The 16,310-nt window shown below is 36.4% G+C and overlaps 2 protein-coding genes across 2 annotated transcripts in view; one reads left to right on the top strand and one right to left on the bottom strand.

Moving 5' to 3' along the window:
- syn2b (synapsin IIb) overlaps nt 1-16,310 on the top strand; it is a 71,226-nt gene that overhangs the window by 39,742 nt on the left and 15,174 nt on the right. Inside the window, 3 exon segments of the mRNA XM_046875030.1 lie at nt 3,858-3,949; nt 5,604-5,760; nt 8,026-8,115. Of these exon segments, the coding sequence (XP_046730986.1) occupies nt 3,858-3,949; nt 5,604-5,760; nt 8,026-8,115 (339 nt within the window).
- LOC124402199 (metalloproteinase inhibitor 4-like) lies at nt 10,113-16,260 on the bottom strand. The gene is made up of 5 exons (XM_046875031.1): nt 15,968-16,260; nt 12,875-12,969; nt 12,328-12,442; nt 12,021-12,142; nt 10,113-11,801 (listed from the first exon to the last, which is right to left on the bottom strand). Exons 1-5 carry the CDS (start codon nt 16,092-16,094, stop codon nt 11,622-11,624), a joined length of 639 nt encoding a protein of 212 aa, XP_046730987.1. The 5' UTR covers nt 16,095-16,260; the 3' UTR covers nt 10,113-11,621.

Below are 16,310 nucleotides of genomic sequence, written 5' to 3'. Positions count from 1 at the left end.
GACTCATGAGTTTAAGTGTGTCGCAGTGTGCATTAGCTTCGATGCTGAGTCTCGCTTGTGCCCTACTATAGGAATCTTTTTGCTTTAAAATAGAAGCACTTAAATCAGCGGGGTGCTTAAAAAAGTTTATTTATGTGACTAAAATTTGTGACTACTTTTACCAAATCAACAGCCAATTGTATCTGATGGCTTGTCATTTAATCTGAATGAACTTTTGGTCATGCAAAGTTGCACTATTATTTATGCACACAAAAGCTATACATCAGATAAAATGATTTTCCGAGTGCCCTCTACAGATTATGCCAATAACCTGCATGTAGTTCAAACTCAACAAGGTGGCAAGATTTCAAGACAAAGCATTTAAGGTGTAGTTTTTCACTGAAGAACAAAATGTAGTGATTTTTCCGTCATTTGTAATATGATTTATTTGTTGAATATAATATAATGTAACAAACATGACAGTTAGAAAAATACTATACAATCTTCTTCTTCTTTCGGGTGCTCCGATTAGGGGTCGCCACAGCGGATCATCCATTTCCATACCACCCTGTCCTCTACATCTGCCTCTTTCAACCCGACTACCTGCATGTCTTCCCTTACCACATCCATGAACCTCCTCCTTGGCCTTCCTCTTTTCCTCCTTCCTGATGGCTCCATCTTCAGCATTCTCCTACCAATATAACTCATGTCGCTCCTCTGCACATGTCCAAACCATCTCAATCTCGCCTCCCTTACCTTGTCTCCAAAACGTCCAACATGCGCCATCCCTCTAATAAACTCATTTCTAATCTTGTCCATCCTTGTCACTCCCAACGAAAACCTCAACATCTTCAGCTCTGCTACCTCCACCTCCACTTCCTGTCTTTTACTCAATGCCACTGTCTCTAAACCATACAACATCTCTGGTCTCACCACAGACCTATAAACTTTCCCTTTCATTCTTGCAGATACTCTACTATCACAAATCACTCCTGTTATCACTCTTTTCCACCCACTCCACCCTGCCTGCACTCTTTTCTTCACTTCCCTAACACACTCTTCATTACTTTGCACTTTTGACCCCAGGTACCTGAACTTCTCCACCTTCTCCACCTCTTCTCCCTGCAACCGCACCACTCTACTGCATTCCCTCTCATTCACACACATGTACGCTGTCTTACTCCTACTGACTTTCATTCCCCTTCTCTCCAGTGTGTACCCCCACCTCTCCAGGCTCATCTCAACCTGCTCACTACTCTCACCACAAATGACAATATCATCCGCAAACATCATAGTCCAGGGAGACTCCTGTCTGACCTCGTCCGTCAACCTGTCCATCACCACTGCAAACAGGAAAGGGCTCAGAGCCAAGAGAGCCGATCCTCTCTTGGCACCCTGTCGTACGCTTTCTCTAAATCCACAAATCCACAATGCAATTCCTTCTGTCCTTCTCTATACTTCTCCATCAACATTCTTAAAGCAAATAAGGCATCTGTGCTGCTCTTCCTTGGCATGAAACCATACTGTTGCTTACAGATGGTCACCTCTTCTCTCAGCCTGGCTTCCACTACTTTTTCCCACAACTTCATGGTGTGACTGATCAACTTAATTCCCCTGTAGTTACTGCAGGTCTGCACATCTCCCTTATGCTTAAAGATTGGTACCAGCACACTCCTTCTCCATTCCTCAGGCATCCTCTCACCTTCTAGAATCTTGTTAAACAATCTTGTTAAAAACTCCACTGCCATCTCTCCTAAACATCTCCATGCTTCTGCCGGTATGTCATCTGGTCCAACAGACTTTCCCTCTTCATCCTCTTAATCGCTGCTCTCACTTCCTTCTTACTAATCCTATCCACTTCCTGCTTTACCAACTCCACATCATCCAACCTTGTCTCTCTCACATTTTCCTCGTTCATCAGCTGCTCAAAATACTCCCTCCATCTTCTCAACACACTCTCCTCACTAGTCAACACATTTCCATCTTCATCCTTTATTGCTCTAACCTGCAGCACATCCTTCCCAGCTCGGTCCCTCTGCCTGGTCAATCGGTATAAATCCTTTTCTCCTTCCTTAGTGTTCAACCTCTCATACAGCTCCTCGTATGCCTTTTTCTTAGCTTTTGCCACATCCCTCTTTACCTGCTGCCGCATCTCCTTGTACTCCTGCCTATTTTTCTCATCACCCTGTCGATCCCACTTCTGTTTCGTTAACCTCTTTCACCTTATGCTCTCCTGCACTTCCTCATTCCACCACCACATCTCTTTGTCTTCCTTTCTATTCCCAGTCACACCAAGTACTTTCCTAGCTGCCACCCTCATCACTCCTGCAGTAGTTTCCCAATCATCCAACAGAAAAATACTATACAATAAAACAATAAAAAAATATATATAAATAAATATATAAAATATAAGAAAATAGGAGTTGGTTATATTGTCAATATATTCCTTTAAACTCGGTTTAATTGCACTACTGAATTTTATTTAATTACAGTTAATATTACACTGATTGCAACTTTATTACCACTTTATTACCATTTATATTAAAATAATTAATTCTGTAGTTATGTTTAGGGTCTGAATACTGAATATGTCTCCAGGGTGTTTACTCATTGTGTGAGTAAATCATGATGAACATGCTTTTGTGACATCAGTCAGTTGGGGAGCTGGGTGATTTACAGGTAGAACTCCTACACTAAACGGAAGCCAGGACAGCTTTAGCATTACTGCAGAGTAAATCAAGTGCTTTGAGTAGGTGAAGACATCAAAGCCAGGAGAAATGTGAATTGTTTAACTCGCCCCTAGGCACCTAGTAAATGCTATGCTATTCAGACTTTCAACCTTTTCTATTCGCAATGATTGAGCATTCACTATCCAACTCATCAACACTTCAGACATACAGCATAATTATCTCAAACTACAGACAAGAGATATTGAACTAAAAATCCATTTGAGGTCTTAACCCAAATTATATAACTGTAACTACACTGTATCTCACTGTAACATGGAAAATCGGGATTAATAAGACACACTGCACTGATTACATGGGGGAAAAGCAGTCAGTGTGATACATAGCATGTCTTTGAAAGTGTTATGCAATTCTTTTCACAAGCAATGATTAAAATGATTAATCTCCAGTCACAATGTTTTGCAACTCTGACAGCAAAAATCTGATGTAGTATGGTTGGTAAAATTACATGTTGGAGGAAATGACTAATGACCTAGTAATGGTTTTTTATTATATTCTAGCTACACTATAACAAATCGTGTAGGTATAAAAGGTTATATGTTATTGGGGGTTTTTTTGTGGGTGGTTTTTCAGGTAGAAAAACATAAATTGTTTTAGATATCATAACTTAGCTTAAAAAGTTGAGAAGTTGTCTACTGTTCTTCTCTTGTAGCCACAGAAGAGTCTGCAGCTGTAACCGTTTGACCCACATGCATTTATCCAAATTATTTAGACCAGGCTGCCTCACAAGTATGAATGTATTTCAAATAGCTGCCAAGGCTTTTCATAGTATTACCTGGATAAGTATGCTTTTTTTTTTACTGGAAATAAAAAAGGCAGCATTGTATAACCACATGCTTGCATCATAAAAGTTGTTGTATTCTCAAAAATACAAAAAATGAGAAATGTGAAATATGAAAATAATAAAAAAAAGTGTTTTTACACTTCATATTAGTTAGGATTGGGGTTAAAATACCACAATGGGCTTCAAAACTGTGTTCTTATAACCTGGGTTAAAGTCAGAATTATTACTCTTAATTATTTCTTAAAGGGGAACATCAGCTGGTTTCTAGTCACTTTATTTTGTATTGTTATTATTATTGATAAAAGTGCGCTACCGACAAACTGAACTCACTCTTGGTCATATTCCAGGCTGAATTCTCAGAGATCAACGTTGTTGCACATACAAATGGAACGTGCAGTGTGGACATGCAGGTTATTAGGAATGGAACTAAAGTTGTTCGGTAGGTTGGATTTAAATACTTATTTAAACTAATATTTCCATAATAATGTGAGGTTGAATATGTTATGATTTAAACCAGTCTGTCTACTGTGGGGCTGGGATCACATGTGAAAAGATTAGGGCTATAATATAAACTCTAAAACCTAGTCAGGTTTACCAGCCAACTAGACAAAAGTACAAGCAACCAAAATCACACCACACACATCACACCATGAACCAAAAGTCTTATCCAATTATGTTTAACAGATTGGTTTGCACAGCTGTGGCAGTCAGGATTCTCTCACAAACTGAATGGGTCTAGACATGTTTAAATCTTTCCTGTGTTCAGGTGTGTTTGTGTGTGTTCCTGCATACAGTTGTCTGTGCTTGAAGATGGCCAACTTTATTTCAGTGGTTGTATATATTATTTGGGTTTACTATCACCTTTACATTACAATTACATACACTTTTGCCCGACTACCTTCTGATAGTAGTGTCAGTGGGATTTAGCTAGTTCTAGAGATTGAGTGTTCTGCTCTGTCACCTCTTTTGCTCATAGATAGCTAACTAACCAAAACTCTCAGCATGACTTTGAGCCGAATATTTCTTGTCTTTATTTAAATTTGTTTAAATATCAATACTAGAAAATAATGAGTAAGAAAAAAAACTCTCACACTTTTGTTTTTAGGCGCCAACAAAAAAAACTTATGTTTGAAATTGTTTCTAGCAATGTCTGCTAACTAATTGCTAACTTGGTGCTGTACATAAACAGTTTGCTATCACCCAGCAAACACACACTAGAATCACTAAAAACATTATGAATACTTCACATTTAACTTATATTAGGTTTTTTTTTATATTATCATAAATACAGAATGTGCTACATTTATAAGGATTTATATATGCTTTATTACATAATGCAAAGCACATTTCGGTAGTCGTGTCTGCTATGAAACTAACACCATATAAAGGCAGACATTCTACCAATGTTTTTTTTTTAGCCTGTGCTTTTTATCTGGACTCATTGAAATTCTGTGCGCACAGAGGCTTTCAAATAGGTTCAGTGTTTATTCCACTTCAGCAACATGCACAAAAGAGCAGAGCCAACACATGCTCACTGACCTGAGGAGACTTCACTGCCTTGCTTGCTCCTTCCTAGTCTCTCTTACAGTGTCTCTTTCTGTCTCAGTTGCTTCTACAGTATGTCTCTATTAGGGTGGTTTGCTTTCTTTCCACTTTATATATAAAAACATATATAAGGAGTGTTATTAAAGGATTCCTTGTCCCAACCGGCTGACAAAATTACTTAGGTTCCAGTAAATCAGTAGGGAAAGTAAAGTACATTGTAATAAGTCCTCATTACAGCCTCTCTCCAAGGCCACCATGCCACATTGATTAGATGTATTAGGGTTAAGACATGGTGTGCTTTCCTAAAAGAAACATTTTACCTCAGATTTTCTGTTGAGCAAATAGAGAAGAAGAGAATTATATTTCATTATAAATTAAATTTAAATATTATTCAGTGATCTGTGAGTCACACATAAAGACAATATTTGTATCAGTGTCAGTGTCAAGTGTTACTAATATGTGTTCATAATATTTTTGTTTCAGATAAAGGCTGAAATTAAAGCTTTAAATTTGACATTGTGCTAATAAAACCTGTGTGCCTTCTGCAGATCCTTCAAGCCTGACTTTGTTCTGGTCCGACAGCATGCGTTCAGCATGGCCCAGAACGAGGACTTTCGTAACCTGATCATCGGCCTGCAATACGCTGGGATTCCCAGTGTGAATTCACTCGAGTCTATTTACAACCTCTGTGACAAGCCATGGGCAGTGAGTCCATTATCTGCATCGATGAGATTTTATTTTACATGTGAAGTGTTTTTTAAAACTTTCAATTGCTAATGCTCACTGTGAAATATAATATCATTTTCAGTCCTCTACATGAAATGTAAGCATATATAAATTAGTGTCATTGCAAAAATAGGGGGAAGATTTTTGGAGAGGAAAACCAGGCATTAAAAATGCCAAGTTGAAGATTTTGAGCAGACCATTAAGTGAGACCTATTAGGCTTACATAATGCACTCCTTTCTAGATCTCTCCTATCCACAAAAGCTTAAGATAAAATATTGCATGGCTTTTACAAGATCACTATTGCTGCATTTGCTCATATAATGAAAATGTACTCTTCTTCTTCTTTTTCTTTCGGCTGCTCTCATTAGGGGTTTCCACAGCGGATCATCTGTCTCCATCCATCTCTCTGTTCTCTACATCTGTCTCTTTCAAACCAAATACCTACATGCCTTCCTTCACCACACTACTTCCAACACCGTACCTAAACTCCTCCACCTTCTCCACTTTTTCTCTCTGCAACTGCACCACTCCACCGCCCTCTCTCTTTTATTCACACACATGTACTCTGTCTTACTCCTACTGACTTTCATTCCCCTTCTCTCCAGCGCGTACCGCCACCTCTCCAGGCTCTTTTCAACCTGCTCCCTACTCTCACCACAAATCACAATATCATCCGCAAACAGCACAGTTTATGGAGACTCCTGTCTGACCTTGTCCATCAACCTGTCTATCACTACTGCAAACAGGAAAGGACTTAGAGCCGATCCTTGATGCAATCCAACCTCCACCTTAAACTAGTCTGTCGTTCCTACTGCACACTTCACTGCTGTCACACTGTCCTCATGCATGTCCTGCACCACCCTCACATACTTCTCTGACACACTTGACTTTCTTATACAATACCACAATTCCACAAATAAAATTTTAATTGATTCCTCCCTCTGCACCCTGTCATACGCTTTCTCTAAATCCACAAACACACAATGCAACTCTTTCTGACCCTCTCTATACTTCTCCATCAACATTCTTAAATCAAATAATGCATCTGTGGTGCTCCTCCTCGGCAAGAAACCATACTGTTGCTCACAGATGGTCACCTCTTGGTCACAGGTGGCCATCTCAGCCTGGCTTCCACTACTCTTTCCCATGACATCATGGTGTGACTAATCAACTTTATTCCCCTGTAGTTACTGCAGGTCTGCACATCTCCCTTATTCTTAAAAATTTATACCAGCACACTCCTTCTCTATTCCTTTGGCATCCTCTACCTTCCCAGATCTTGTTAAACAATCTGATTAAAAACTCCAGTGCCATCTCTCCTAAACATCTCCATGCTTCTACTGGCATGTCATCTGGTCCTACCGACTTATGACAATGTACCCTATATGCACTAAATGTCCACTTTATTGGGATAACTAGTACACTTGCTCTTTCATGCAGTTACCCAATTACTTGGCAGCAGCACAACATAATAATTTACACCGATAAGAGCTTCAGTTAATGTTTACATAAAACATCAGAATGGTGGGAAAAGTGTAATCTAAGTGACTTTAACTGTGGCATGGTTGTTGGTACCAGATGGGCTGCTTTGAGTATTTTATAAACTGCTGATCTCCTGGGATTTTCACACACAACAGTCTCTAGAGTTTACACTGAATGGTGTAAACTCTAGAGACTGTTGTGTGTGAATGTTCTGTGGGTAAAATTGCCTCAATCTGCCAGGAAAAATATACTAATATAATCATTCATTATAAACCTGGTGAGAAGAAAATGAATAGACTACAGAAGCTACAGTGAAAAAAAAGAAGCACAGTCATGATAATGAAAAGGACAGTGCATGCATGTTGCATTGAACGTTTGCATTCTGACTGCAGTGTAATTGGACTAACAGTACAACTGGCCATATTTTAATTGGTTTTCTTGCTATCCTGGCTCCTTATCTAACATAATATTTGCAGAAAGCTTTAGGAAAATCTAGCAATTAATAAATACATGCATTTGTCAATTTGATGAAAGATATTTAATGTTTATTGTTAAAGGCAGAGAAAACTATTTTGCCCAAATATCAGTTCCTTCTTTTTTCTTTAGAAATATAAATGGATATGGGTTTGATTTTCAGGGGTTTAGGTATTTTTTATTGTATAGTAAAACTTTGCTATTGTGGCACTTGTTACAATGCAATATTTCAATATTTCTATTACTCAAACTGTGTGTAATGGCACCCTACGTTTTTCCTCCCTCAGTTTGCTCAGTTAATAAGCACTTATAAGAAGCTGGGACCTGAAAAATTTCCTCTTATTGAGCAGACGTTCTACCCAAACTACAAGGACATGGTAAGTGTATTTATATTAGCATGCATGTTGCTACTATATATATATATATATATATATATATATATATATATATATATATATATATATATATATATATATACACACAAATCAGGTATAACATTATGACCGGTGAGGTGAATAACACTGATTATCTCTTTATCATGGCACCTGTTAGTGGGTGGGATATATTAGGCAGCAAGCAAGCATTTAGTCCTCAAAGTTAATGTGTTAAAAGCATGAAATAAGGATTTAAGTGAGTTGTGAGGCTAGATTACTGGGTCAGAGCTTCTCAAAAAATTGCAGCTCTTGAGGAATGTAGAATATTCAGTCTATACTTAGTGTGACCACCCTTTGACTGCAAATCAGCATAAATTCTTTTAGGTTCACTTGCACACCAGTCTTTGCCTGTGATCAACTTTGTTGATGTAGTATAACTATCTTCTGTCTTTTTGCTGTGCTCACTCTTGCTATGGTGTATGGCCTGTGACATGAAACTGTCTTCCACAACCTCACCTTCCTGGCAGAGTTTGTCTGTTCCTTGCCCAGGTTTAAGCTTCCTACACAGCTATTTCTGGTTCAGTTAATGACCTTTTTCAACCTACATATGAAATCCATGATCATCAGCACCCACATGCTATAATTGGTTAATTATCCAACAAATTAATTGGTAAATTATCCAACAAAATCCCTGACTTTGTGCATGTGTACAAAATGTGCAAAGGTAAGAATTGAAAGCCACAGGGTGGTCAATTCTCTTTCATTCATTTGCCTTCATTTTTTTTAAATGATGAAAAATAAATTAACACTTTTATTTTTGAAAGCGTTCTCACTTGACAGCATTTTTGACAACATTTGCATTTAGAAAGTTTTTAGAACCCCTTCTCTTTTTTTTCAATTTTGTCAGGTTTTATATGGTCTATCGGTGGACAGCCACTTTCAGGTCTCTCCAGAGATGTTCAAGAGGGTTCAAGTCAGAGTTGTCCCTAAGCCTCCTGTGTTGTCTTGGCTGTTTGCTTAAGGTTGTTGTCATGTAGAAAGGTGAAACTTCAGCCTAGATTGAGGTCCTAAGTACTGTGGAACAGGTTTTTTTTTTTAAGAATACTCTTTATTTATTTTTCATTTAGCTTTGCCTAATCCCTGACCAGTTGCCAGTCCCTGCTGCAGAAAAAGATCCCCACATCATAATGCTGCTTTACTTTTGGGATTGTTTTGGGTATGTGATGATCGGTGCCTTATAGTTGAGGATAAACAGTTCAATCTTAGTTTCATTAGAAAATCTTCTTTCACCCAGTCTGAAAGTTCTTCAGGTTTCTGTTGACAAAACTCCATTGGGCTTCCATAGGTTTTGCACCGAGACTTCTATTAAGCCACTCTGCGATAAAGCCCAGATCAGTGGATTGCTGCAGTGAGATTCTGAAACTTTTTCCCATCTCTACACAGGATCTATGTAGCTGAGTCTGAGTGATCTTCGGGTTCTTGATCATCTCTCTTACTAAGGCCGATTGCTCAGACCAGTCCTCTTCTTCCAAGTGACAGATATGGAGGCCACTGTGTTGTGAATTTTCATTGCAGCAGCAATTTTTGTTGTCTTCCCCAAATCCTTGCAACAATCCTGTCTCTAAACGTGGCGGCAGTTCCTTTGACCTCATTGCTTGGATTTTGCTCTAATAAGCATTGTCAGCTGTAAGGCCTTTTATAGAGAGGTGTGTGCCTTTACAAATCATGTTTAATCAATAAAGCTTTTCAAAGGTAGACTCCAGTCAAGGTGTAAAAAATCTAAAAAAAAATGGGAGGCACCTGAGCTAAATTTCTAATTTTAAGTGTTGTTGCAAAGGGTCTGAACACTTATGAACATGCAAGAAACACAGACATTTCCAGAATTCTGTTTTTACTTTGTCATTATGGGCTACTGAGTGTAAATTAATGAGAAGAAAATCAATTTGAATGATTGTAGCATCTGAACATGAACATAAATAAACAGATATCAGACACAAAAAAACAGGCTGATTTTTTATTGACATTTTGCATATTCTTGGCACAGTAAAATAGAATATATATTTAAAAAAAAAATACATTTATCAGCACTGTAATGAGACTGGTACTGTGTACACTGTGCAATAGACATCTAGAGGGATGTACAGAAAAAGTCCTCTGTATCCGCATATAAAAAAAATATTGTAGTTTTAGTAAAATGAGGCATTATGTGATTTAAATTCAAATCCTTTCCACTGAATTAAAAGGAAGTTTGGAATTCCACCTATTTACATTTTTAAGCATTCAAACACATTCCCACAGCATAAAAAATGACAAAAGGTTTTATAAATTTGAAGCCATATTCCCGATAGCTGTAATAGCTGAAACAAATGTATAGATGAAATGTTATATTGAAAATAAAAATAAATTAGAAATATGGAATGAACAAAATATGCCTCACATGCAATAAGTATTAAATTTCTGCACATGCCTGTGCTTGTACACACTGATATAATGTTGATTTTATTAACAAGCTTTGAGATTATTTAAAGGCAGGATATAGCTCCATTATGTGATTTAAATGCTTAAATGTGCAACTGCTAATAATAATAATAATAATAATAATAATAATAACAGTCATTGTTATTATTATTATTATTATAATTATTGCCAAGATTACTATTTTAATTATATTTTTGCTTTAAAGTATATAAAGGATATTCTGTTTAGAAGTATTTTATATTATCTGTGGGTTTTTTTTCCAAATGATTAAAAGTTTCACATAAGAAGAATTTATGTTAGTATGTCATTGTAAATACATTATGAATAGCTTCTGTGGAAAAACTTTTGAGTGATAGTTACCAGTGTGAGTCATTATTTTGCAGAATGGTGTGATAATTTCACACAGCATTATACAGTATATCAGTAGAAAATACTATATGGTATATAATTATTTTACAGTGTGTAGTGTATGAGGAGTTTGCTTCCAATGAAGTCCAACATTTTATAATGTCCACTGTTAAAAGTGCTATACAAATTTATTTAATTGAATTTTTTTTATTTTATAGGCAGGTTAAATCCACTGTAATATAAGAAGTCAAATTACTTCATAATCTTAATTTTTGCCATTGGCCATTGTTTAAAGTGATCATTAGCATGCACAAATAGTATTCTATTGTGTTGTATTGTCCTCATCACACGGGTGTCCAGGGGACTGCAACTGCCAGATTATTTTTAACAGAATTTTGTTTACTAGCAAAAAAAAATGTATGCCTTTTAGGTAAGTTTTCCCTTAATCTGCTCCTGAAGTTGACTGTAATGTTGACTAGGAGTTTCAGTTGCATAAATTATTGTATCCTACTTAAATGCAGAGAGTGTCACATTTAAGTAAATGTATAGGAATTTACCATAGCCAAGTATAAACATTTATAAATAGTTAAGGGCAGGATGATTGGTTGGTTTTATAAATCGAAGCTTTGTGAACACATTTATTGCAGTGTTTCTGTGGGTTTGTGTTCGCTGACCTCTAGCACTCACATAGAAGTCTCTCCCATACCATTTTGTCTGACATTGTCAGACTTTTCAGTATACCAGTTGCATGAACCATTGGTCCGTTTCATGCACACACCTTGGAGAGATTCTCTGCTGAATGGATACCACACGCATTCATTTGCAGACGTGGCCCGGCAGGTCGAAGTGTAACAGTCTCTAATCTGTAAGTTTAAGTACACAAGGCAAGGTTAAAGTAAATTTTCTAAAATAATGGGGTTCAGCAAATATATGATAAAAAATAAGATATTTCATGAATGTTATAAATAAAAAAAATTAATAAACCAGTAGTGCTAATACATATATCAAATATTAAAGCATATATATTGAAAAATTGTTTTCTTTTTTGCCTAAATATCAACAACAGCCATGAGAGAGCATACTTGGCACTCGCATCCTTTTTGGTATCTGTACTTTAGGTTTTTTTTCTGAGACAGTGAGAGATTTTCCCAAAGCTCATTGACGCCACATAGTTCAATCATGACTTTTTCATTCCACAAATATCCTGTAAAATAAAAAGAAACAATAAAAGCACCTTTTCCTAAACATTTTGCTATAAATACTTTGAACACTCATTCTCAGATTATTTATCATTTTGAGGGACTGTCTCAGCATTTCACCATGAGACATTTGTATGCATACAGAAGGAATTTATACAATGTCTAAATACCCATATGACTGATCATTTACCTGAAAGCAAATACTGAACCTTGTTTTCGGCATCCAGCCTAACCCCACACAAAGAATCATCAAAAGGGGTATAGACGTACTGAATATTATCAACCTTGTCAAAGCCCTTGAACGTCTGCAATGCAAAAGGATATAAAAGAGCCAATAGAAAGAGAGAATGACTTTATATTTCCATTATTTTGAGTTCAACTGGACAGATAATAGTCAAATTATCATTAGTAATAGTTCATTTGAAAGAGCCTACACATTATGACTGATGGAAAACCAATTAAGTTCAATTACAAAACATTTAGAATTTTATTAGCTTGTTGAGTCTTTTGTCTCATTCAATAACAATTCAAGTAACATTCTGAGCAGTCTGACTTTAACATACTGTGTTAAGCCCATTTTTACACAACAGCATCAGCGGAAATTCATCTTCTTAGTTTGAAAAATAACATGAAGCAATAGGGGATAGAAAAAGCATTTATAGTTTTTGCTAACCTTCATTTATGCAAAATATGTGAATTTGATTACCCACGAATTTACTTGGACAATGACAGTTTACCTTGATCAATTTAATTTTGTACTCAATCGTCTTTGCCCCATATAAGCGCATGCTCTGAGTTGCAGTCTTCTGTCCGATTATCTTAGCACGGATCACTAAAAAAAACAGAAAAATTCAGTGTAAGGACAAGTTTTGTTGCCTAGAAAGCTTTATATAATATGAACCAAAATCCTGCAAAATTCAAGTGATGTTTAAAAAGCATATCCACATCAAGAGGTGTGTGTGTGTGTGTGTGTGTGTGTGTGTGTGTGTGTGTGTGTGTGTGTGTGTGTGTGTGTGTGACTGAGACAGGCATAACAGCCATACTATAAGGAGTTCCGTATGCCCTTTGCATGTCCTTAGCAAGAAGCAACATGCATTTTTATCTCTCTCTTGTATTGGGACCTGGAGCCATAGAACTGAAACATGGCTATTTAAATGTTGTTTATAAAGCATTTGGGGGCCAGAAGGAATGTATATATACCCAGTTAATGGAGCAAAGAATGTGGGCTATGTATATTATTTAGCAGGAGAAGAGTAGTTCACAGCCAGACCCTATTCCCAAGTTAATATTGTGTACTCTTCTGCTTATGTGCTTCGGTAATTGCAGGTGATCAAACAATGAGTCCAAGATTTCGTTACAAGAACTAAACCATTGCTCTAGTAACAACTTTTGTTTACAGCTGCTAAACAAGCACATAGCGGAATGAAAGTTCAGTCATTTTTGTCAGAGACAATTTACATTTGACAAGCCAATGTCATGAAAATGTAATGGGAGTAGACTTCAGCAGTCTTTAACCAATGAAAAGTCTGGTTATTTCACAGTAGCATAAATTGAAATAAAATGTAGCGTCTTTGAATAATGAAGCAGGTAGGCAGATTGATGCATCCATGGCAAATCATATATCATGCTGTTCTTAGAAACTAAACAATACTATATGAACAAGTTTGCATACCTGGCCTACATCTTGGGATGCCATTTTGATCCCTCATCAGTGAGATATACTAAATCAGTTTGTTAGACTTGTAAAAGATTGTGTATTTATAAAGAATCTAGGAGACTGTGACCGAGACAAGTTTTTTAAATCAACATTATACCTAGAAGGATTTAGATGTTAGACCACTGTAACTGCTTGCCCATAGCACTGGTGGTCAGTTATGTAACACTGACTGCTGCCAACACTAAACACTAGGTGAATAATATAAATCTTTGTATTCACTTTACTGTTAAAATGGGTGGCTTCATAGAATCATGAGCTGGTTTCATAATAAGCAAAATTCAATTCCTAGGCTAGCTTTCTTGCAACGGCAAGTGGCTCTGTAAAAAATATATTGTGTACATGCGCACTTAAAAATATCTAAAATAAGACACAAATATCGTCAAGAGAACAATTAAAAATAGTGGAACATGGACCCAAGATATGGCATATGGCAAATTGCATATGTTATACTTAAAAAACAAGTATAAAAGGCTCAGTGGAAAGTTCCAGGCTATTCATAGGGTACAATGATGAGCAACAGATGATCAGATTTGTGCCAAGATTAAATTTGTTAAAAGTGAGGTGGGGCAGCCTTAAAGGATATGATAGATATTAGCTTGTTTCTGCATCAGCTGAACTGCATGTTGCGATGAATGTTTATGAGTTAGGCATGTGGATGATAAATGAATGAAATGGACAAAACTAACAAGCATGTGAAAAAATGACTCAGAATTGTAAGAACAAGAATTTTGAATTAACTTTATATTAACAATTTAGTTTTAGATTTGAACAGGAAGCTCTGGTGACCGTTCCTGTCATTTTTATTTATATTAATTATTTAATTATGACCACGACTGTTGTCAGGTGGAAACCAGATTTAAAGATTTAAAAATGTTTTTACTCTTTTCCCACCAAATATTTTAGATCCACACTTATCATGACTACAACCACACGTGTTATGTTAAGAACAACAGGTAAATGGTGACTCAGTGGTTAAGATGCTGGACTGATTGGCAGGTTGTGAGTTCAAATCCCAGTGTCATTAAGTGGTCCAATGCTGGGTCCTTAGGTCTTAAGTGCTCACTGTTTAAATGAAATAATTGTATCTCACTACTAATAATCAAATTACATCTGCCAAATTTTGGAAATGTAACTGTAGTATCACACTGCATATCAGTAGTCAGTAAACTATACAACAGTATTTAAAAACTAAATACTACATGTCAAACTGTGTGCAGGGGCACAAATTATTATTAATATAAACAATGAAAATATTTGGCAATAGTATGGCCATAGTAGAAGCATGAAGTGAATTGGCACAGCATTTGGAGCAAACATGGTGCTTTAATCAAACATTCTTATGTAAGACTTCTTATGTAAGAGAAGACACAGAGTCACAACCGGACTGCTTTTCTTGGCATAATAAAACACAGCATGAGGATATGAAAGTGCAAACAAGAAAGTTTTCCCATTCTTTTCAAGCACGTCTCAACTTGTTTAAAAAAAAGGAAGCCTAAAGCTTTATTGACTTTGGAAAAAGACCATATAGGGTGCTTTAAAAAACTATTACATTTTTACTGTCACAGTATTAATATGTGTATGTTCATCATTCATTCTCAAACATCATTGATATATGCTAGACTTAATATTTAGTCTGAGTTTAAATTTTTACCACTGAACCATCATATTATGTTGAAAAAAATGTTTCATCAAGTGTGAATCTGTATTGTTTTATCTATAATCATTAAAGGTTCTTTAAGAAGGGCAGGGGATAGTAGCTGTTATTTTGAGTTCAATGAAAAAACAACAGTTTGGTGCCACTGAATCTTTAGGACAGCATATCTTTTTTTTAATTATCAGATATTTTAATTTTATTAAATCCTAGATTGCAATGACAGCTTTTTAAAAAGCAATGTGATTGTCCTCACTTAGGAAAAGATTACTGACACAAGCCTGAGATAATACAGTTCCTTATTAAATAAATAAAATGCGACACACTCAGTCTGGTTCTAACTTCTGAGAGGAGACGAATTCCACAAAGGAGACAACATTTCGTGGAAAAAGTTTTTTCAATTAAACTGTTTTGCGTGTGTGTATGTATGTGTGTGTGTGTGTGTGTGCAGGCAGTACATACCTATTTGAGAATGGCAGAAATGATCTTGCAAATGTGCTGGTAAACAGGTACACCCCTGAACCACTGGGGCTTTTATGCCTAATACCAGGACAATCAGCAAGAACAGTTGCATTTTTACTTGCTCCATTACGAGTTTTTTTTTTTTTTTTAAGAAAAAAGTTTTAAAGCTAAAAGTTTAAACCAAAAGCCGAAATGAAAAAAACACACTCTCTTCCTATCCTTGACTATCACTTTTATATAACACTCAGCATTCTGTTTTCTCTCTCTCTCTCTCTCTCTCTCTCTCTCTCTCTCTCTCGCTCTTATTTATCTGCGCCCCTCCTACAGACTACTCAGTGAGTTA

The sequence above is a fragment of the Silurus meridionalis genome, chromosome 19 (assembly GCF_014805685.1).
Source record: "Silurus meridionalis isolate SWU-2019-XX chromosome 19, ASM1480568v1, whole genome shotgun sequence".
In the NCBI taxonomy this organism is placed as follows: domain Eukaryota; kingdom Metazoa; phylum Chordata; class Actinopteri; order Siluriformes; family Siluridae; genus Silurus; species Silurus meridionalis.
Note: the sequence above shows the minus strand (reverse complement) of the source record. Positions and strands in the feature narration are given on the sequence as shown.

Bases quoted from the DNA above. Each gene is read 5' to 3' on its own strand.
- LOC124402199 (XM_046875031.1), bottom strand. From the start codon at position 16,094: ATGGAGCAAGTAAAAATGCAACTGTTCTTGCTGATTGTCCTGGTATTA. The intron at 12,970-15,967 runs GTATGTACTGCC...TGTTTTTTTTAG, and splicing joins TTTCTGCCATTCTCAAATAG to TGATCCGTGCTAAGATAATC. The intron at 12,443-12,874 runs GTAAACTGTCAT...TTTGCATTGCAG, and splicing joins ACAAAATTAAATTGATCAAG to ACGTTCAAGGGCTTTGACAA.